The sequence below is a fragment of the Marmota marmota genome, unplaced genomic scaffold (genome assembly GCF_001458135.2).
Source record: "Marmota marmota marmota unplaced genomic scaffold, marMar, whole genome shotgun sequence".
Classification (NCBI taxonomy): domain Eukaryota; kingdom Metazoa; phylum Chordata; class Mammalia; order Rodentia; family Sciuridae; genus Marmota; species Marmota marmota.
In genome coordinates this window covers 3,229,180-3,250,983 of record NW_026000138.1, presented here as the reverse complement: position 1 = coordinate 3,250,983, position 21,804 = coordinate 3,229,180, and the positions used below count along the sequence as shown (strand labels likewise).

Below are 21,804 nucleotides of genomic sequence, written 5' to 3'. Positions count from 1 at the left end.
TTTTTTTTTTTTTAATTGTAGATGGATACATCTTTATTTGGTGCTGAGGATTGAACCCAGGGCTTCATGAATATGAAACAAGCATTCTACCACTGAGCTACAATGGCCAACCTTAAAAATACATTTTGGGGTGGGGATGGGTAACCAAGAATTGAACTCAGGGACACTTGACCACTGAGCCACATTCCCAGCCCTGTTTTGTATTTTATTTAGAGACAGGGTCTCACTGAGTTACTCAGCACCTCGCTTTTGCTGAGATTGACTTTAAACTTTCGATCCTTCTCCCTCAGCCTCCTGAGCCACTGGCATTACAGGTGTGCACCACCACACCTGGCTTAACTAAAAATACTGTTCTGTTGGGCTGGGGTTGTAGCTCAACGGTAGAGCACTCACCTAGCATGTGCAAGGCCCTGGGTTCTATCCTCAGTACCACATAAAAATAAATAAATAAAATAAAGTTAATGTATCCAACTACAATTAAAAAATAAATATTTTAAAAAATTACTGTTATGTAGAGAACATTGGGTGTCTTTATCAAATGTTTTGAAGCCCCCTTTAGAAGAATAGTGTGAATCCTTGCTCTGAGTATTTAATTCATGTCAGAATTTTTTTGTTTGGTACTGGGGATTGAACCCAGGAGCACTTTGCCACTGAGCTATATTCTCAACTGTTGTTATTTTTTATTTTGAGAAAAGATCTCACTGAGTTGCTGAGATGGGCTTAGAACTTGTGATCCTCTTGCCTCAGCCTCCTAAGTCTCTGAAATTATGGGCATGTGCCACCATATCTGGCTAGAATTTAATATCCCAGGTTATCACCTGTCCTTACTTAATTGAAAAAATTTTTTGTGCAATTTGTGTTTAACAATGAGGAATTTAATAAGTATTCTGTGTACAGCTAGGCACAGTGGCCTAGGCCTATAGTCCCAGCTGCTTTGGAAGCTGAGGCAGAAGGGTGGCAAGTTTGAGGCCAGCTTCAGCAACTTACGAAGACCCTGTCTCAAAATTAAAAATAAAAAGGACTGAAAGCCTGGAGTTGTAACTCAGTGGTAAGAACTCCCCTGGGTTCAATCTCCAGTATCACCACCACCAAAAAAAGAAAAGAAAAGAAAAGTCTGCACATCCTCCTGCACCTGAAGACCAGGAATCTAAACAGTAGAAACCTGGTGTAGTTAAATTAGTACATCTTAAGTGTTGCTGCATTTTCCAGACAACCCAACTTGATGAGAACATGTTTAAGTTTCTCCTGACATTAAAGATTATTTACTATTTTGAATTGGTTATTTCTGGAGGTTTTTTGTTTATTTGTTGTTTTTTGTTGCTGGGGTTTAAACCCAGGGCCTCGAGCATGCTAAGCTTGTGTTCTACCACTGAACTCCATTCCCAGCTCTATTTTTCTGAATTTTATTTATTTAGTTTTACGTATTAGGGATCATACTCTAGGGCCTCACACATAATAGGCAAACACCATACCACTGATCTGCATCCCCAATCTGTTTTAAAATTAAGATATTTCCTCATGGGGCTGGGGTTGTGGCTCAGTGGTAGAGTGCTCACTTAGCAAGTGTGAAGCACTGGGTTTAATCCTCAGGACTATAAAAAAATAAATAAATAGATGGGGTTGTGGCTCAGTGGCAGAGCGCTTGCCTGGCATGTGTGAGGTGCTGGGTTTGATCTTCAGCACCACATAAAAATAAAGTATTGTGTCCATCTACAACTAAAAATTTAAAAAAACAAAAACCCTCAACAACTTGGAAGTAGCTGGGTGTAATGTTGTCTGCGTGTAATCCTGGTGACTCTGGAGTATAAGGCAGGAGGATCACAAGTTCTAGATCGGCCTCAGCAACTTAGGAAGATCCTTGGCAACTTAGTGAGATCCTGTCTCAAAGAGGGCTGGGGATATCGCTCAGTGGTAAAGTATCCCTGGGTTCAATTCAATACAAAAAAAAAAAAAAAGAAATCCAAATACTTAGAAGTGTATTATGGACCAGTTTGTCTCTTAATAGGTTTGGATGCTATATATTAAATTTCATTCTAGTATTCTATGAGTTTTTTCCTATCTGAGAATTAATTTCTTGCATGTATGAGGAAGCGTCTGCTGCTGTACTCAAGGCCTTTTGGAAGAAGCTATTTTGATTATAAACTTTGAACGACACTATTCATTATCAGAAATGCATTGTAATCTCCTTCTTATTGACTTGGTGTTTGGGGACATTTTTGGAAACCAGTAAAGGCAAAGAAATTTGATTTTATGGCATCCAATGCTTGATGTTTGCAATCATTATTTTAAGAGGGTCTAGAGGAGTCTGTATTTGTTAGGAGTACAGTAGAGCTCTTGTAGCCAGGAGCAAGCAAACATGTGCCTCAAAAATAAACCTATGATATTTACAGTTTTTCTTTCTTGTCCGTTAGGGAGTTAACTGGCTCCTCAGTCTGTGTAAAGGACAAGGAAGTGAGTCAAAATACGTCTAAATGAACATCTGTTAATGTATGGTAAACACCACCACACATTCCCTCACACTTAAAGGAAAATTCCAGTGTTAGATTATTCTATCTTGGCAAATCTTCAACTTTTAAGAGTAAGCATACCAACACACAATTCCTCAATTTTTAGGAAATAATGACTACTTGGGTTTAGAACTGGTGGAATGTGTCTTTACCGTTTTCCCAAATAAGGATCCGTTTTAAAAATTGACTTTTCCTCTCAGTAGCACTTAAAACTTGTTCTTTTGAGTGACAGTTAAGTAGTTTAAAGGAAATTTTGATATTTGTTGAGACAAATGGCTCATCAGTTTGTTAATATCAAGCAGTCAAGGAAGAATCTTAACTTTAACCTTTCAAAAGAATATTTTGAAGTATTGGCACTAATACTGGAGTTTTCCTTTAAGTACCTTCCTTTGCATATTCAAAATAGCCTAAAATGAAATATCTGAAGCCAAATAAAAAATAATTTTATTTCGAGTGTTTTATTATTTCATCATTTGGATTAGTGTGGATTCATACTATTCTGGGATGTTTTATACATTGTAGGTCTGTAATTGAAACAGATGTTCTTCAGAGCACTCTTTTGAGTAAATACCTGGCATGCCAAGTCACAGATAATTGAAGATATTGGGGGATTGACTTTTTTCTTGTGTCTTCATATTGACTGCTTCCTTAGGTTAATGATCTGCCCAACACAGTGTTGTGTTTAAATTGAAACAGTGGGTTTTTTCTTTGTACTATTAAGATCATTTATCCCTTTTCTGTAATTTCCACATTGTTTGTCACTTTTAGATTTTCTTTGTTGTGTTCTCAGGAAGGATTACGATAAGAAAACTTTACTTAGTTACTTATTTAAATTGTGTTAAAATGCAGATGTCTGCACTGGATTTAAATAGTGTAGCTATTCACTAGATCATGGTAATTTCTATAGGTCAGTTTGAGTTGAATTTTTATAACATGATTTTGGCAAGTCAGTATTTAAGGGTAAAAGCTTTGTTAGAAAGGCCAGATTCTAGTCACTAGTGTAATTGTCAAAAAAGAAGCCAAGTATTTTACCTCTGTATCTGTCATTTCCTTTTGGGGAAAAATTCATCTGATCCTTTTTAACTAGTTATGCCAAGAGTTCTTTGCTTTCTTATGTCTCAGTATTAATTGAATTTAAAGTATTTGAATGTAAGCACTTCTTGGATAGTTCAAGAATGAATTAAGGTAACTAGAATTCTGGAATTTACCAAATGAATGTCATTTCCATTTCTAGAGGCAGCATCTTTGGTCCAGATATTACTGGAAGTTTTAGTTAGGTAAATGAGAGGGTAATGTGACTTTTTCCTTTTAGGAATGGCAGGACTTAGAAAAAGCAAGGATAGTAATGTAATTTATTCTTTGCTTGAAGAATAGGGTTGGTCTTTTTTTTTTTTTTTTAATTTTTTTTAGTTGTAGATGGACACAACATCTTTATTTTTACATGGTGCTCAGGATCGAACCCAGGGCCTCACGTGTGCAAGGCAAGCGCTCTAGCATTGAGCTACAACCCAGCCCAGGATTGGTCTTTCTTTCTTTGCACAGAGCTCTGGGTAGATTTTCCAGTAAAAAGTAGAGTAGTAGCTAGTAATAAAAATCAGAACTTTTTGATGGTGAGATATTTTTTTTTTTGCAATACAATATTATCTTATTGTTCTTTATTTTTGATTATACAGATAAACATGATGCTGGCAAACCTGTACAGGAAGGCTGGTCAGGAGCGCCCTTCAGTCACCAGCTACAAGGAAGTACTGCGGCAGTGCCCATTAGCTCTTGATGCCATTCTAGGTACAGTTAATTTTCTGCCTGTTTTCCTGGAGTGTCAACTGTCAAAGATAGTGGTTCCCGATATGTTAGAATATTTTTTGTTTGTTTTTAATGATACTGGGGTTGAACTTAGTGACACTATACCACTGATCTATATAGCCTCTGTCCTTTTTTTTTTAATTTTTTTAAGATGTTGATAAACCTTTATTTTATTCATTTATTTATATGCAGTGCTGAAAATGGAACCCAGTGCCTCACTAGGCAAGCACTCTGTCACTAAGCCACAACTCTAACCCTCCTTTTTTTAAATTTTTTAAGACAGGGTCTCATTATCTTACTGAGGTTTGGCCCGCTTATAATAACTTGTAATCCTCCTGGGTCAGACTCCCTAGTTAGTGGGATCAGGTATAAGTCACCATGCCTGGCAGAATAGAGTTTTTAAAAAATTCCCTACATCATCGCATATTCAATCAAGGAAAAAAAATTATTTGTTTATTTATTTTGAGATAGGGTCTTACTAAGTTCCTGGGGCTGGTCTTGAGCTTGCGATTCTTCTGCCTCAGTCTCCCAGATGTGTGCCACCATGCCCTGCTTCTGTCAAGAAATATTAAGCAATCTTCTGGGGCTAGGGATGTAGCTCAGTTGTAAAGCACATGTTTAGCATGCTCAAGGCCTTGGGTTTGAGCCCCAGCACCGAAAATAATAAGTTATTGTATTTCTGTCATATGTGTTTTTTGTTGTTGTTATTGTTATGTTGTTTTTTGTTTTGTTTTGTTTTTTAGTGCTGGAGCTCTAATCCAGGACTTTGCTTTTACTAGACAAGCACTCTACCACTGAGTTACACCTCTAGTCCCTAGTATGTATATATATATATATATATATTTTTTTTTTTTAGTTTTAGATGGACACAATACCTTTATTTTATTTGTTTATTTTTATGTGATGCCAGGGAATGAACCCAGTGCCTCATTCATGCTAGGTAAGCGCTCTACCACTGAGCTACAACTCTGGCTCCCTTGTGTCTTTATTAGATAGGGAAGGGGGCTTGTAGCGTAGGGAAGTTGTAGACTGTTTCTTGCACTGTGGAAGAGGGCATTGCCTCACCACTTTTTTCCTGTTTTCTGCTGGGTTAGGTTTGCTATCCCTTTCTGTAAAAGGTGCAGAGGTGGCATCAATGACTATGAATGTGATCCAAACTGTGCCTAACTTGGACTGGCTCTCTGTGTGGATCAAAGCATATGCTTTTGTGCACACTGGTGACAACTCAAGAGCAATCAATACCATCTGGTAAGAACCACAGCATTAATTCCCTGTTCATGAGGCCCTTTCCTCATCTGGAAGTCTGATGTGTTTAAATTAGTAAAACAGAAAAATGAAGTGCTTATTTCTTGGTTTGTAGCAGTTGTCCTTGGGCTTTGTTAGTTGGAAATAAAATAATCCCTGTTGGAAACCTATAAAAATGTACAGCTGGACTGAGTTCAGATCTATATGCAAAGGTAAAGAGCAAACTGCCATTTTGTGTCATGCTTAAACCTAGAAGAAAACCTTTTTGATCTCCCTGGAAGCATGGTTTATTGCAGCATTTAACCTAGATTGCCCCCTTAGGACTGGGCTTTTCCTTCTATTTGGATATAGTCCAAGAACAAGAGACGGGAGTTTTTGTATTATGCAAAGCCATCCAGTTGAGTAATAAATAGCTGTCACTTGTGAATGACATTGCATTCAGCTCCATGTAGTGTATGTTGTCCATTGAAAAACTGCAACAAGGAATTTCTTTCTAGGTAGTGAGTAGTGTCTGCTTTATTGTGTATATTCAAAGTCTTATGAAAGCTTTCTTGCATACAGAAAAAAAAGTAGTGTCTCTATGCCAGATCCTCTGATTAAGCAATTAAGGGTCTAATTGTAAGATTCACTGTTTAATATCTTTTAAGTTCATTGGAGAAAAAGTCCTTATTGCGAGATAATGTGGACCTACTAGGAAGCTTGGCAGATCTGTACTTCAGAGTTGGAGACAATAAAAACTCTGTCCTCAAGTTTGAACAGGCACAAATGCTGGATCCTTATCTGATAAAAGGTGAGTAATTCTTGGGGCAAGATGAGAGTGTCTATAGAGGGGCAGATCAGAAGATAGGCAAGAAATGTGGCATGAACAGGTACTGTTTTTCAGGGAAAATTTTTTTGAGGCTTATTACATTGGTCTTTTACTCTTTATTTATTTATTTTTTAAGTTCCTGGCACGTCTTTTTAACATTTTGGTGATTCATTTTAAGCAGTTATTTTTGCTTGAATTCAAGTACAGTGTCCTCACAGACATTACTTGGCTTTTTTTTTTTTTTTTTTCCCTTTTGGAGAGAGTCATAGCTCTTTCTTATGAATTATAAATTTATGATGTGCCTGATTTGGATGGCATCCCAAGAACCATAATATCATGTTAGGGAATTTAGTTGTACTGTTTCTGTAGCATAATTAAAAGAGAGTAAGAAAAGGATTAGGAGCAGACAATAGGAAAACCATTGATCTGAAAGAAGATTGCAGCTGAAGGAAGGAGGCATCGGGCCTTTGAAAAACTGGCTGTCAGGTGACTGGCAGTGAGTTCGTGCTCAGGAATAGTGAGAAATATGATCAGCTAGATAGGCTGACGTCTGTTTGTAAGGCCCCAGAGAGACCGTTAGAAAAATATGCCTTGTAACAATAAGCAGCCTTACAGACTTTTTTTTTTTTTCTTTTTGGTTTTGGGAATTGATTCCAGGAGTATTTTACCACTGAGGCTGTGAGGCTGCATCCCTATCCCTGCCTCTCCCACCTTTTTTTTTTTAAGACAGTCTTACTATCACCAAGTTGCTAAGGCTGGCCTTGGACTTGTGATCCTTCTCTTTTAGCATCCCAAGCAGCTGATTTCAGGCGTGTGCCACTGTGCCTGGCCAGTATGGCAAACTTTAATAAGAGGAGGGAGGGGAATTTTCACAAGCAAGCAGATGAGGGAACAGATACAGAAGGATGAATTTGTTTGTCTAAGCCTCCCTCCTGCCTGGTGTTTATTCCTGTTCTCTAAGCTGCCTATGCCTGTGATGAAAATGGGCTTTAGAAAAATTAGTCTGGCAGTAGTTGGCAGCTTAGAGTCAGAAGCATAAACTCAAGACTTTGAGCCAGAGGAAGTATTGCTATAATTTTGGCTTGAAAGGAAATTTTAATGGGAATCTGAAGGGATAACAGAAGAAAGGTGGCAAGAGATGGGTATGGGTGACAGCAAGTCTAGGCCCTTTTTATAGACTGCTAGTGAGAATGAAGTGGGATCAGGGGAGCACAATGATACAGGAGTAAGGAGGGGTGGGGATCTTTAATGAGCTACATTCTAGAATGAACTACAAGCTTTTTCTGGAGTAGGCCAACTTTTTGTGAGACTGACTTTTTCAGCATAGTAGAGCTCGGAGGGAGCATTTATTTGATGCCTTTTTTGGGCCCTTTCTGGTTATTCATTAGGAGAGCTGTATATCACACCACAGAAATAGGGGCAAACAGTTCCTGAAAATAACAGGCTTTCAAATTGTGAGATATATCCTTCTGCTTCTTTGCCTTTTTTATTTTGGATGAGTTTTCCTTTTTAATAGTCATTTTGTAGGGAAGTGGTTGTGGAGGAGTCCATGATGATGGAAAAAGCTCAGACCCTAGAGCAGCGGGAACCTCAGTGTGGGTCTGCTTGTTAGATCCTACTCCTTTTTAATAATTTTTTGATTAGATTAAAGGGCCTCTTCTCATCCTGTCCTCCTTTTTTAGGGATGGATGTATATGGCTACCTCCTGGCACGAGAAGGGCGGCTAGAGGATGTGGAGAACCTTGGCTGCCGTCTTTTCAATATTTCTGATCAGCATGCAGAACCCTGGGTGGTCTCTGGGTATGTTTGTGCATTCCCTTTTCTGCCTGGTTTTCAGTAGATTCTTTAAAGAGATTGTAGGTATATGAATTGAAAGCACTAGTTTAAGAGATAATCAGGCTGTGCCCAGTGACATATGCCTAGTAATCCTGGGACTCGAGAGGTTGAGGTAGGAGGATTCCAAGAACAAAATAAAAAATAAAAAGGGCTGGGGTATAGCTCAGTGGCCTAGTTCCTGGATTTAATCCCCAGTTATCACCAAAAAAAGAGAGGGGAAGGGAGATAATCAGGCCTGAATCAAATCATGACATTTGATTTTGTTTTGTGATATAAGGATTGAACCTAAGTCTATGGTGTACTAGGCAAGTACTCTACCACTGAGTTTCATCTCTGGCCCGTGACATATGATTTTAGATGCATATTGACCTCTCTGGGTTTTTTTTTTCCCCCTCAGTTGGAAAATGGGCTAATAACTTCCTACCCTACTACTAGGGGTAAGCATTAAATGACACAGTGAATGCCTCATGTTTTAGCCCTGGGCTTTACTCTGGACGACCTCCATTGTTATTTACCTCATGGTTGGGAATGTAGCTCAGTGGTAGAGCGCTTCTCTAGCAAGTGTGAGGCCCTGGGTTCAATCCCCAGCACTGCTCCCTACAAAAAAAGTAAATAAATAAAACCTGTATTGTTATTTACCTGGCTTTACAGATTCTCTGAATGTCTTTCAGCTCATAACAGGTATCCGGATCATCAGATTCTTTTCTGTTTTTTTTCCTTCCTTGTTAAGCTTTCCCCCTTAAAAATAAATAAGAAATTAAATATTAAATAAAAAATATAAATATATATATATATATTTTTGTTTTGTTTTGTTTTTGTTTTCACTAACATCATAGCTTATAACTATAAGTGTGGTTTATAATGAGGATCATATATAGGGCCTTCCTTCTGATTTGTGCATGAAACTTCTTTATGGTCCCTCTCAGGTAATTTCTGGTGTTTTTTTTTCCTCCAGGTGTCATAGCTTCTATAGCAAACGCTACTCCCGAGCCCTCTACTTGGGAGCCAAGGCCATTCAGCTGAACAGTAACAGTGTGCAAGCTTTGCTACTTAAAGGAGCAGCACTTAGGAACATGGGCAGAGTCCAAGAAGCAATAATCCATTTTCGGGAGGCCATACGGCTCTCACCTTGTCGCTTAGATTGTTACGAAGGTAAGATCATCATGACTAGTGGGGATTCGAAGCCATGGCAGCTGCACTCAGGTGGAAGTTTTCATCAGGCCCACAGTTCTAAACTCTTAGAGTCTATTAGAGTATTAGAGTCATCTGAGGAATCTTTTAAAAATCAAGCTGCCAGGTCACTCCAACATAGATGAGAACATGGGCTGTGAATTAGCCGCTGGTATTTTTTTAAGATCCCAGGTGGTATTAGTGTGCAGATAGATTTGGGAATTATGCATTAGGCATTTTACATTAATTAGGGGTGTCACTGGGTTTTTCACCCTGCATTTTCTAGAATGAGTTCTCCCCACCTTTTTATTTTAATATATTTTTAATTTTAGATGGATATAATGCCTTTATTCTGTTTAGTTTGTTTGTTTGTGGTGCTGGGGCTTTGTGCATGCAAGACAAGCATTCTACCAACTGAGCCATAACCCCAACCCGTTTAGTGTTGGGGTTTTGTTGTTGTTGTTGTTGTTGTTGTTGTTTTTAATATTTATTTTTTAGTTGTAATTGGACACAATATCTTTGTTTTATTTATTTATTTTTATGTGGTGCCGAGGATCGAACCCAGGGCCTTGCACACGCTAGATAAGTGCTCTGCCACTGAGCCATAACCCCAGCCCCCTGTTTAGTGTTTTTATGTGGTGCTGAGGATTGAACTCAGTGCCTCACGCATGCTGGGCAAGCGCTATAGCTCTGAGCCACAAACCCAGCCCCATCTCTTTTTTTCTGGTTTTTGGTAAGGGGATACTTGGAATAGATTTTTGTCCTTTTTTCCCCCCTTCATATGTAGCCCAGTCATTAATGAGAATCTCTGCCAGGCCCTATGCTAAATTGCTCAGTTATGTCTTTATTTTCATACTCATCTTACCTTATCTTGGACCACAGATGTTACTGATAGAGTAACACCATATCCATGAGACAATGTTGGCTGTGGGAACTAGTTGTCCATTGTGACCTTCAGAGTGGGCATGATTGGGGTTCAGCTTTTTTGTTATATAATGTTTTAAGTTCATATGAACTGACCCTAGGAGCTCAAAGAAACTGTGCCAGCCTCAGCAACATTTGGTGACTCAGTCACAGACGTTAAAATAGATCTTACAAGATGCAGTTCCTCTAAAACATATTTTTGTAAGAATTTAAAAATAAACCTAGGAGTCTAGGAGTGATTTGATCTTAACAGGAAGATGAGTTCAAATTTGAAAGCTGGAGGAAAGAACAAATCTGCTTATATAGCCAGAGAGCTATGCTTATTGTAAATGTGTTGGGGGAATGGAAATTGCCTTTGTTCTTAAAGAAACTGCAGAAAACCAAGTCTCTGTTTTCAGATTAATTTCTTTTTTTTTTTTTAAAGAGAGAGAGAGAAAATTTTTTAATATTTATTTTTTAGTTTTTGGCGGACAACATCTTTGTTTGTATGTGGCGCTGAGGATCGAACCCGGGCCGCACGCATGCCAGGCGAGCGCGCTACCGCTTGAGCCACATCCCCAGCCCCAGATTAAATTCTTAAACCTGAAACTGTAACTTCCCTCTAAGCTGTATTGGTCACACCAGCTCCTTTCTGCAGCACCCCTGTTTTGCCCAAGTACAGGAATGCCTTTGGATTATCCTAGTACCCCAGTGCCTGGATGGAGATAGTTAGAGCATCTGGGGGCATCAGATTTCCCCAGAGGACCAGTGAGGCTTCTCAGGCTACTCTTTGGAGATTTGGATCTTGGTAACTGGTTATGCCTTCTGGCCATCTCCAGTGGAGCTTTCTCCCTTTGCTGGTGCATGCCCTTGATTAGTGAGGTGCATTCCCCCCACCCCCAGGGCTGGGATTGAATAAAGGGCCTCTCAGGCATTTTAGGCCAGTGCTGTACCACTGAGCTACATTCCTAGCCATTTTTATTTTTGAGATGGGATCTTTTTTTCTTTTCTTTTTTTTTTTTTAGAGAGAGAAATGAAGTTTAATATTTATTTTTTAATTATCGGTAGACACAACATCTTTGTTTGTATGTGGTGCTGAGGATCAAACCCAGGCCGCACGCATGCCAGGCGAGTGCGCTACCACTTGAGCCACATCCCCAGCCCTTGAGATAGGGTCTTGTTAGCTCAAGCTGCCTCCAACTTGGAATCCTTCAGCCTCAGCCTCCTGAGTAGTTGGGATTTACAAGCATGGACCACTAGACCTGGCTCTTTCCATTTCCTTCTGAAGTTTCAATACTCAATAAGTAGTTGCAAACAGCTGTATTTGGAACCTAACATGTTGCCCTTTAGAGTTAGGTAATTTCTGGTTAAGTAACCATAATGTGTGGAAGAGTGTGCACGAATGTTATAAATGCTGCTAGGGTGGAGGAGTTTTCAGAGAAAATCTGCCAGTGATTGTGTGGGTTTGGGGTTTAAGCTGTTTTTCTGTTTTTGATGAGTGCTTTGTGCCAAAAAGTTCTTCCCCTGTTCTCAACTTCTTGGCACAAAGAGTTGAGTTTTCTTGAAGTGGCTCCATAGGGCATCTCGCTGTGGGTGTGAAAAGAGAAATGAGCTGCCTGCCAATCTTAGTATATTGGGTCTGTCTGATTAAGTGCTTTCCACCTAATGTGAGAAGGCCCTCAGCAAGTGCCTTTGGAGATAACTTCTGTGTTTCAAGTCAGAGTCTGCCTTTCTCCCCATGTGGCTTGACAGTAGGTTCTTTAATTGATAAAATAGGACATTCATTTTTTACCCTCTCTCTTAAATATAGGTCTGCAGGTGATTGAACACAGCCAGAGAGTAATGGCTTAAGGCAGTAGAACCTTGAGTTTCATTGGAAACATTATCTCTCACTACTTTAATCTTCTGGCCACACAACAGAGTAATGATTAGTGTCACATTTGTTCTTCAGTGTTCAGATGTTCTGCCCACACGCTGCAGTTTCCTTATGCATGCTTGTTTCTTTCACTAACTGAAGGTGCATTTTCAGGGTAGGCTTTTTCCACATCTATCAAGTGCTCTGGTTAGAGCGCTCCTTAGCTATTCCATCAGCACATCCTCCAGTCTAATCTCACCATCAGTTTTCCGCCGGCCTGCCCTTTGTCTAAAACTTGGAAGGTTTGCCATTTGGAACACTGTCAGAATGGAAGCTTGGCTTGATTGAACTTCTTTGTGTGTTTTATTTTTTAAGGTAATATGATTGAACTTCTTTGTGTGTTTTATTTTTTAAGGTCTCATCGAATGTTACTTAACCTCTAACAGTATTCGAGAAGCAATGGTAATGGCTAACAATGTTTACAAAACTCTAGGCGCAAATGCACAGACCCTTACCCTTTTAGCCACCGTTTGTCTAGAAGACCCAGTGACACAGGAGAAAGCCAAAACTTTGTTAGATAAAGCCCTGACCCAAAGGCCGGATTACATTAAAGCTGTGGTGAAAAAAGCAGAACTACTTAGTAAGTATGTCTTCTATTTTGCCCATTCAACATTCATTTCCTATTTTTTTTTTTTTTAAGCTTTAGGTGGACACAATACCTTTATTTTATTTTTATGTGGTGCTGAGGATCAAACCCAGTGCCTCACACATACAAGGCAAGTGCTCCACCACTGAGCCTCAACATTCAGCCCCTCAACATTCACTTCTATAAAACCAAGTGTTAGTTGCACTCTCCATTCCCAGCTGGTTACAGATGACCAGATAGGTGTGTGTGCCTTTTGCAGCAGGTCTGAGGCTGCTTGAATTGGTTTAGCACACAACCAAATGTACCTGGCTTAGACTTGATTGATTTGGCTGGAATGGTCTAAATTGGTTAGTACCTGTTCAGCTTGCTTTCATCTGATTTTAGTTGTCCTGAGCTAATTTGGGCTGGTTTTAGTTTGAATTGTTTTTGAGCTATCTGGATTCTCTTATGAGAATTTTTTTTTTTTTTTTAATGAAAATGTTGATTTGGGTTCATTGGCTTTCTTGCTGGCAGAGTCCTGAGACAGCAGTAAGGCATCACATGGTGAGAAATGGGGGTATGCCTTTTGTCCTGATTTATGATGACTCCTGGATTTGGGCCAGTCTAGCAAATCAATATAAAAAGCAACTTGGCGTTTTATTTGGATTAAGATCAAGAGTATCTTTGAAAAATCAGAACCCAAGCCACAAATTTCCTAATGAAATAGGAATTCAGTTGCATTTGCTCTCACTTTGTGTCACACTGTTATTCTGAGGATGGCTACAAAGAAACTGTCAGATTGTGATGGTTGTGGTTACATGTATAGAGTTGAGCTGGAAGTATGTTTTCAAAATTTTGATGAAGACAGCTAGGCTCTTTTTCTTTTCAGGTAGAGAACAGAAATATGAAGATGGAATTGCCTTGCTGAGGAATGCACTGGCTAATCAGAGTGACTGTGTCCTGCATCGGATCCTAGGAGATTTCCTTGTAGCTGTCAATGAGTATCAGGAAGCAATGGACCAGTACAGTATAGCGCTCAGGTAGGCACTCAGCCTCTGGCGGGGCAGGTAACGAAAAGGGGAGGAAAGGCAGGGAACTGTGTAGCTGGAGTTCTAGAAAGATACACACATTGCCCACAGTGGAAAGCAGAATAATAATTATAATGGCAGAAGAGTTATTTGTGAATTCAACCCTTGTGAAAAACTTTTCTTAAAGTATATTAACAACATTAAAGAGCCCATACCACTGTGGCATCCTGTTCATTCATATAGATCTTCCTGTCCTTGCCCACACACATACGTATTTTTATAGACTTATACTTAGAATATATTTTATATTCTGCATTTTCCAATCAAAGTATTGTAAGTACTTTCCCATGTTCCTACCTGCTTTAGTAGTCAAGAACTTGAATGCTTCTTCACCACTGTCATCTTGGGCAACTAACTAACATGTCCTTTTCTCTACCTTATTGGGTATTAAATGAGGATTAAATGATTATTCCAGGTAAAGCTCTTGGCACTGTGCCTGGCACATAGTAAATAATAAATAAATAGTGGTCACTGATGTGATTTCTTTGAGGGAGTCTGTGTGTCTGCAGGGTCACAGTGAGGGAATGTCTGTAATTGAGTCTGGTCACATACATCCATTCCCTCATGCAGAGGACAGTTGAACAGCACTTGTGTGCCTGGCCAGTGACCACTGGGATTGCTTAATTCTGGACGCTCTCCTCATGTGCACACTGGTGATATCACCACTCATGCTTTCCTAGCAGTCTATAGAAGGTTGGGTGGAGGCCAGAGAGCAGGAGCATTGAAGGTTTCAGAGAAGAGATGTTAGAAATCAGCCTGCATTTATGTAAATAGAAATGGGATTCCAACATTTGTTTTAGCTGCTTTTTGGAAGCTTAAAAGCAAATGAAAAAAAAAAAAAAAAACACAACAACAAAAAAGCCAGACTTTGATTAGAGGTGAATTGGCTAGGCTGGTGATGGTTACAAAGTCAAGAGGAAACATTCCCTAGAAGTCAAATAAATGAATGTTCTAGAGGCTTTGGACTTTGGGGGTTTGGCACATGTAAATTCTTGGCTGCGATATGCACATGCCTGGGTAAAGGTAGCCTTGGTCCTGAGGTCTAATCTAGGAGCTTGACATCTATTCATGGCGTGCCACAGTGTTTTTACTTGACAACTGAAATGCTGATATGTCACTGTGTCATAAGAGCACAGAGCAGTTTTTCTCACAGAAGAATAACTCTGTAACCCTGCAGCTCAAAAACCCCTACTTTTAAGAAATTACATTGAGATTTTCTGTTAATGTTTGCCACTTTTTCATTGCTGTGTCTGGTAGCCTCCTCTGGCAGAATGCTAGGGGGATAGGTATGAAAAAGTTTAAGAAACTTGTGGAGAAAAAAAAAAATCAAAATCTTTTGAGAATTCCAAAAATTAGGAAAAGATTTTCCCTTTTTTCACTTCTGGTGGTGGAAGCCCTCAGTCCAGCCTCGGGACCCCGGGTTGTTGGGAGACACCAGGTTCTGGCAGTTGTTCTGCTCATTTCACCTCCCAGCCAGCTAGGTGACGAGTCATTCTGCTGGAAGAAGGCAGAGATTCAGGCCTCTCCTTTGTTTTGTTGTCCCCTAGTTTGGACCCCAATGACCAGAAGTCTCTAGAGGGGATGCAGAAGATGGAGAAGGAGGAGAGTCCCACAGATGCAACTCAGGAGGAAGATGTGGATGACATGGAAGGAAGTGGGGAAGAGGGGGACCTAGAGGGCAGCGACAGTGAGGCGGCCCAGTGGGCCGACCAGGAGCAGTGGTTCGGCATGCAGTGAGGGGCACCGGCTGCCCGCCTGGACCGAAGGAGCTGGAGGAGCTGCTTCCAAGAAAACAGTGACTGTGTGTGCCTGCAGCTGGGCCTCCTACCCCTCGCTCCCGAGTTCTAGTCGGGACTTTATTTAACAGTGGGGCTGGCCAGTCTTCCATGTGTCTCCATCCTCCCCTGCTCTACCAGGGAGGACGAAGGCGTGCTCATGCTGGGGCTTTGGTCAGAGCACTTTTGATGTTTCATTGCTGAATCCAGAAGCTGGAAGAATGGAGCATTTTGTCTGTGACATGGATGGGTTTAAAGGAGTAACCCACCCTCCGAGAGGAAGAGTGTCATCTCCCAAGGACAGTAGCATGGTCTGGCCCTATCAGAGAGGGTTTCCTGGTCCCAGAAGTCATTGTCCTGTGCTGCCCATGCTCCCCTGGTGACTTGCTTCCTTCTGCAGTGGTGGTGATGCCTTTAGCTGGCAGTTGCTGTTTTGCAGAACAGCTTTCCTATTTGCTGAGCTGGTACCTTGCCTTGGTCTGAAAAGCAGGTGTGACAAGAGCATGACCAGGGTGCACCCGGGCAGTGGAGTAATAAAACTGGTTCATACAGTCATGGTGTGGGGTGGTTGGAATGGAAGCCTTTTACAGACTCTTAACTCTTTTGGCCTCTTGATCAGAATTTACTAATCCGGAATAATTTACCATAAATAGATTCCCTTTCTCCCCTAGTATTGGGAACCAGGAGGGCTGAAACCTCAGTGAGCTCATCTGGTTCATCTGTTTGCATTTTTGGTTACTAAGTTTCCCTGGGCCTGAGAGTATTCAGCCAAACTTCACACGGTCAGTCTGGCTCCTTCACTTGGGTCCCCGGGAGGTGTCAGACCCCTAGTCCCAAATTCTCGTTAAAACAAAATTAGGCCGGGTGCAGTGGCGCATATCTGTAATCCCAATGGCTCAGGAGACTAAGACAGGAGGATTGCAAGTTCAAATCCAGCCTTAGCAACAGTGAGGCACTGTCTTTAAATAAAATACAAAATAGGACTGGGCATGTGACTCAGTGACTAAGAGCCCCCAAGTTCAATCCCTGGTACCAAAAAAAAAAAAGAAAAAAATTAGGCTGGGCATGGTGGTACGTGCCTCTAATTCTAGACACTTGGTGAGCTGAGGCAGGAGGATCTCAAGTTCAAGGCAAGCCTGGGCAACTTAGAATCTGTCTCAAAATAAACATTTTTTAAAAAGTACCTCAGTGGCAGAGAGTACCTAGGTTCTGTCTCCAGTACTGAAAGAAAGTAACCTATCTAAAGTGTTTTTAAATGCGAATTTGGATTTTTTTTTTTTTTAACTGGGGATTAAACCCATGGGTACTCTGCCAAGCTATATCCCCCTTTTTTTGGACTGGGTTTTGCTAAGTTGCTGAATGTTCTAAATTGCTGAGGTTGACCTCAAATTTGCAAATCCTGCCTCAGCCTCTCTAATTGCTGGTATTACAAGCATTTGCCACCACACCTGGCTAAAATGTGAATTTGATGTAAGTGAAAGGTTTAAAATGGGCACAGTAACAGTGAAAGTGGCCTTTGTTGGGAGGCTCAAGGTCTGTGCTGGGCCGCTCGACCTGAGCCATTTCTGATGAGCCCTGTGGGCAGCTGGAGGAAATGCACAGCCAGGAGAAGAGAAGGTGCTGCCCGAAGCCTGGGTGCTCTGTCAGCCCTGTGACCAGTCAGGGCTTTGAGAGAAACGGTGAAACCTCTGCCATTGCAGACGGAGGAAGCCAGGCTCCGCCTGCAGTCCTGTTTCTGCAGGTCAAGCAAGGTTCCTGTGGGCACGGGATGTGCCTTGGGGCCTGGGCCCCTTTCCTCGGCAGGTCCCTCAGCTCTGCCAGGAGCCCTTGGGTCGCTGTGACCTGACGTCTGCAGGCCTCCATCCTGGCAGCACCACAGCTGGCTTCCTCACGGCTCCGCAGCTCCAGCCCTGACTCTTGACTTGGGGGAGGGGGTGGCAGCTGTGGCCGTGGGGCTAAGAACACACTCCAGGTCCAAATCAAAGATTGGGATGGGGTGGGCACTGCATTGCATGACTGTGATCTTGAGAAACAGGCAGGATAATCCCAAGGTCAAGGTCAGCCTGGGCCACTTAGTAAGACCCTGTCTCAAAAAGATTTAGGGGGTATAGCTCAGTGATAGAGCACCCCTGGATTCACTCCCCAGTACAGAGTGGGGGTATGGGGGTGGGGATTGAGCTTGGCCCTGGTACTTTCTCACAAAAACTTCAAGGGCTGGAAGCCCAGCCCTGTGGCTGTCACATTGAGCCACTTCCTGGGAGACCAAGCAGCCTAAGGAGGGACTACCCCAAAATGTCATGGTCACCACGGGAATCTTGAGGTAGTTTCATGCACCAGCACGAGGTGTCTTTGTGTCCCGTCATCTCCCTTCCTTTCAGATTGCTCCAAGGCTGTGCTGGGTTCCAGGAGTTCCGCCCACTGGGCCACCAGGCATTTAGCTGTGCAGCCTGAGCTTCCTTGTTTGCTCCCTGGCTGAGGCTTCAGTGAACTCGGGAGATGTTGAGCATGGCGCCCTCAGCTCCATCAGGTGGGATCCCCTGACCCCAGGTTCCCTGGTAATGGCTTGGTGGTGTCTGAAGCGCACCTGCTCTTACTTCTGAAGGTCTCCACTAAGCACAAAGGCAGGCCAAGAACACTCTCTGCCCTTCACAGTCCTCTCCACTTCTGAGCCCTGCTGGGCGCCAACGACCTGGCAGGCTTGGTCCCTACACAGGGCCGATGGGGAGCCAGCCACATTCCTGCTTCTAAATTCTCAAAGAATGAGGACAATTTCTGCCCAAACCTATAACCCTCAAAGCGCACGTGTCAGTGATGCAGATTGTCATCCTGGGGTCCCAAGCCTGCATCATCTATTACTTCCCAGCCTGGCCTCCTGTTCTCTGCAGGGCTTCCCTGGACCAAATACTGAGACACCTGGGGAAGGGGAGCTCCTGGGTCCCAGGAGCCACACCTGGGGCTCTGCCCTGCAGCCTGTGGTGGGAGGAGTTGGCCTCCATGGGCCTCACCTGCCCCAGGCCTGGTGGAGCCACCCCCAGAGCTTGCTGCAAACTGCCGTGGTCAGCTTTCTGGAGCCTCTGCTCAGGCTTGTGCGCAGGAGCTGCGTTGTCCACTGACCACAGGCAGAGGCTGGACTGGACATGCACCTTGCTGCGGCCTCTGTGAAGGTGGTAGCCACAGGTCACCAGGAGCGCCTGGCACTGTGAAGGCTGTTGAGGTAAGTGCCTGACTCAGGTTTTCCACTTCCCAAGGAGCCTCCCTGCCCCAGGGCAGCAGGTGGGGCCTGAACTGCCATCTCCCCTCTTGGGACACCTAGAGGTCTCCAGGCCTGGGCAAGCTCCATAGACCTGCCCTGGGCTCACCTGGGCTTCACCAGCCAGCATGTGGGGTTTTTCCAGATTGTGAAGGAGGTTGCTAATCTTTGGCAGAGCAGAACATGTCACTCTCACCAACCACACAGCACCAACTAAGCCAGGAATAAGCCGAAGCCTGCAAGTCTGGTCCCCCAGCAGCCATGGAAAGAAAACACAAGGAAAGAAAGTTCAGCGGTTGAGCATGTACTCAGCATTCGTGAGGCCCTCAGCACAGAGAGAGAAAATTTAAAAATAGAATACATTATAACTGAGCATTGCTGGTGGGAACTTGAGATGGTGTGACCCCTGTGGAAATGAGCCTGATGGTTTATAAATATAAACAATATGACCATCTGATCCAACTGTCCCACTTCTGAGTAAACACCCAAAAGAATGGAAGCAAGGACTTGAGCAGATGCTTGTCCAGCTGTGCTCATAGCAGCAGTGTTTACAGTAGCCCAAAGGTACAAGCCACCAAGTATCTACCTATTGAGTGCATATGGGTAAGCAGAGTGTGGCTGGGCCAGACAGTGGAATAGTATTCAGCTTTAAAAGGGAGGAAATTGGCTGGGCGGGGTGGTGCTCACCTGTAATCCCAGTGACTTGTGAGGCTGAAGCAGGAGGATTGCAAGTTTGAGGACAGCCTCAAAATTTAGCAAGACCCTGTCTCAAAATAAATATAAAGTTAAGAGCTGCTGGTCCAATACCCAGTACTGGGGGGAAAAAAAGGGAAATTAGAAATTCTGACACAGCTACAACATAGATGTACTTTGAGGAATTTTTCTTTTTTAAAAAATATTTTATTTGTTATTGATGGATCTTTATTTGTCTATTTTTTTATATGTGGTGCTGAGAATCGAACCCAATGACTCACACATGCTAGGCAAGTGTTCTGCCACTGAGCCACAACCCCAGCCCTTTTTCTTTTTTCTTTTTTTTTTTTTTTTTTTGAGAGAGAGAGGAGGGGGAAGAGAGAATTTTTTAATATTTATTTTAGTTTTCGGTGGACACAATATCTTTATTTTATGTGGTTCTGAGGATTGAACCCAGCGCCCCAAACATGCCAGGCGAGTGCGCTACTGCTTGAGCCACATCCCCAGCCCCATTGAGGAATTTTTCTAAATGAAAGAAGCCAGACACAGGATAAATGACATGATTCCATTTACATGAGTCCAATTCTTAGGATGACCATCTGATCCAACTGTCCCACTTCTGAGGTTACTGGGGCTGGGGGAGGAGGGGAACCTGTGAAGTTCAGCTTGGGTAGTGCCAGGCTGGGGGTGGCTAGTCTTTGACCATGTGAAGGTAATTACTTCTGCGCCCTGAGTAGCTCTCTGAAGAAATGGGAACGATGGTGAATTTTTTGTCACATTTGATCACTAAAAAAAGTGAAGAAATGGCTACAATCTCACCACCCAGATCACCTGCTAACGCATCCTAATTTTTGTGAAATGCAGCATGTCTGTGTCATATGTTCTATAAAAACCCACCTGGTCACAAAGACGCAGAGACTGGTGAGAGTCACAGGAACACGTGCTTCCCATGTCCTCCCTGGAGTGGGCTGGGCTCTGGCTTCTCTGGGAAAACAGCCTGTGCTCTTGCCCCGCTGGTCACATGGCAGCTCTCTGCGTGAGAGATGTTTGTTGTGACCGAGCTGCGGGGTCCCATCTGTGGGTGGGATCATTGCTGTAGCCCCTCTGCTACTGCCAGACACTCGTTTCCAGTCTGGCTTGTGATTGTCACGGGCTGTGCTGTTAGGGACGTTTTGGCATGGTTTTCCCAGGCTATGCAGAGGTCACGTTCCTTGCTGGGACATTCCTGTCTTGTGTGTGGGAGGTGCTTGTGGGTGCTGTCGCACCACTCTACAGTGACAGGTGTGAGCGACACCCCCAGGTGTGCTCCAGCTCTGAGCTGGTCTCCTGAGCTGCACTGGGGCCATGCCCCACCCTTTTGCCTAATTGTCACCCTCTGCCTCAGCTGGAGCGCAGTGGCCCTTCACACCATGAACAAGCTGAGGGACCATGGGCTGTTTTCGTTTGTCCGGGGTCTCTGGCCCTGAGCTGTTAGGGTTTGGATATGAGATGTCCCCCCAGAAACTCACGAATTCACTGGGCTACGCAGCCACGTCCAGAGGGGAGAAGGTTAGATCTGAGAAGGTGGATTAACGTGGGGCTGTGGCTGTGGGCAGCGGGGTGGCCCTGGAGCTCTTGTCCCCGACTGCTCTGCTCTCCCTCCATCTCCCGGCTCCGGCTGCCCCTTTCTGCCGCAATGTTCTTCCTCCCTTGGGCCCAAGCCATGGAGGTGGCTGAGGATGAAGGGGACCTCTGCTTTCCAACAGCCACCTCTAAATGGCTCTTCTCAGGATTGTGGTCATGGTGACAGTGTCAGGCTGGCCGTGCTCTCTGTCTCTGCACTGGGCCCTTCCTCGGCTCGCGGGCTCCAGGGCCGCCGGGTGTCTGGCTCCAGTGGTCTGACTCAGGCCTCTGGCCGCCTGGCACTGGGGCCTGTTTAGAGCCGGCCTCCGGCGGCCTCCCTATGCTCCTGCCCTTCTCCTTCTTTGGGCAAATTCCCATCAGGATTCAGCGGGCAGGAGGGCCCTTCCTGGGCCTTCCAGGGGCGGCTGTCCCCGCAAGCCCTGACTCGGCCAGGCCACCCCCCCCTTCAGCAGCCTCCCCTCGGCCATCCGACAGGGGACCGACCGGACCTGCCCGCGGGCTTGGGCGAAGCCTTACCCCGGGGAGTGAAGCCCTCCAAGGCCTGGGCGCTTTGGGTTCAGGAGTTATTCTCAGGACAGGGCCAGGGTGGTCGCCCTGCTGCTGTCTGCCAGGAGGGAGAGACA

At 43.5% G+C, this 21,804-nt stretch overlaps 1 protein-coding gene across 7 annotated transcripts in view; it reads left to right on the top strand.

The window, feature by feature from the left end:
* The window catches only part of Anapc7 (anaphase promoting complex subunit 7), a 25,600-nt gene extending 9,430 nt beyond the window's left edge, over window positions 1-16,170 (top strand). For 3 of the 7 annotated variants that reach the window (XM_015502496.2, XM_048785583.1, XM_048785586.1), the window contains 8 exons: window positions 4,181-4,292; window positions 5,405-5,558; window positions 6,203-6,345; window positions 8,046-8,163; window positions 9,155-9,351; window positions 12,543-12,767; window positions 13,642-13,792; window positions 15,388-16,170. In XM_015502496.2, the coding sequence (XP_015357982.2) occupies window positions 4,181-4,292; window positions 5,405-5,558; window positions 6,203-6,345; window positions 8,046-8,163; window positions 9,155-9,351; window positions 12,543-12,767; window positions 13,642-13,792; window positions 15,388-15,577 (1,290 nt within the window). In that variant the 3' untranslated portion in view covers window positions 15,578-16,170. The other 4 variants (XM_048785584.1, XM_048785585.1, XM_048785587.1 and 1 more) reach the window with 3 other exon arrangements.
* Window positions 16,171-21,804: the final 5,634 nt, after the last annotated feature.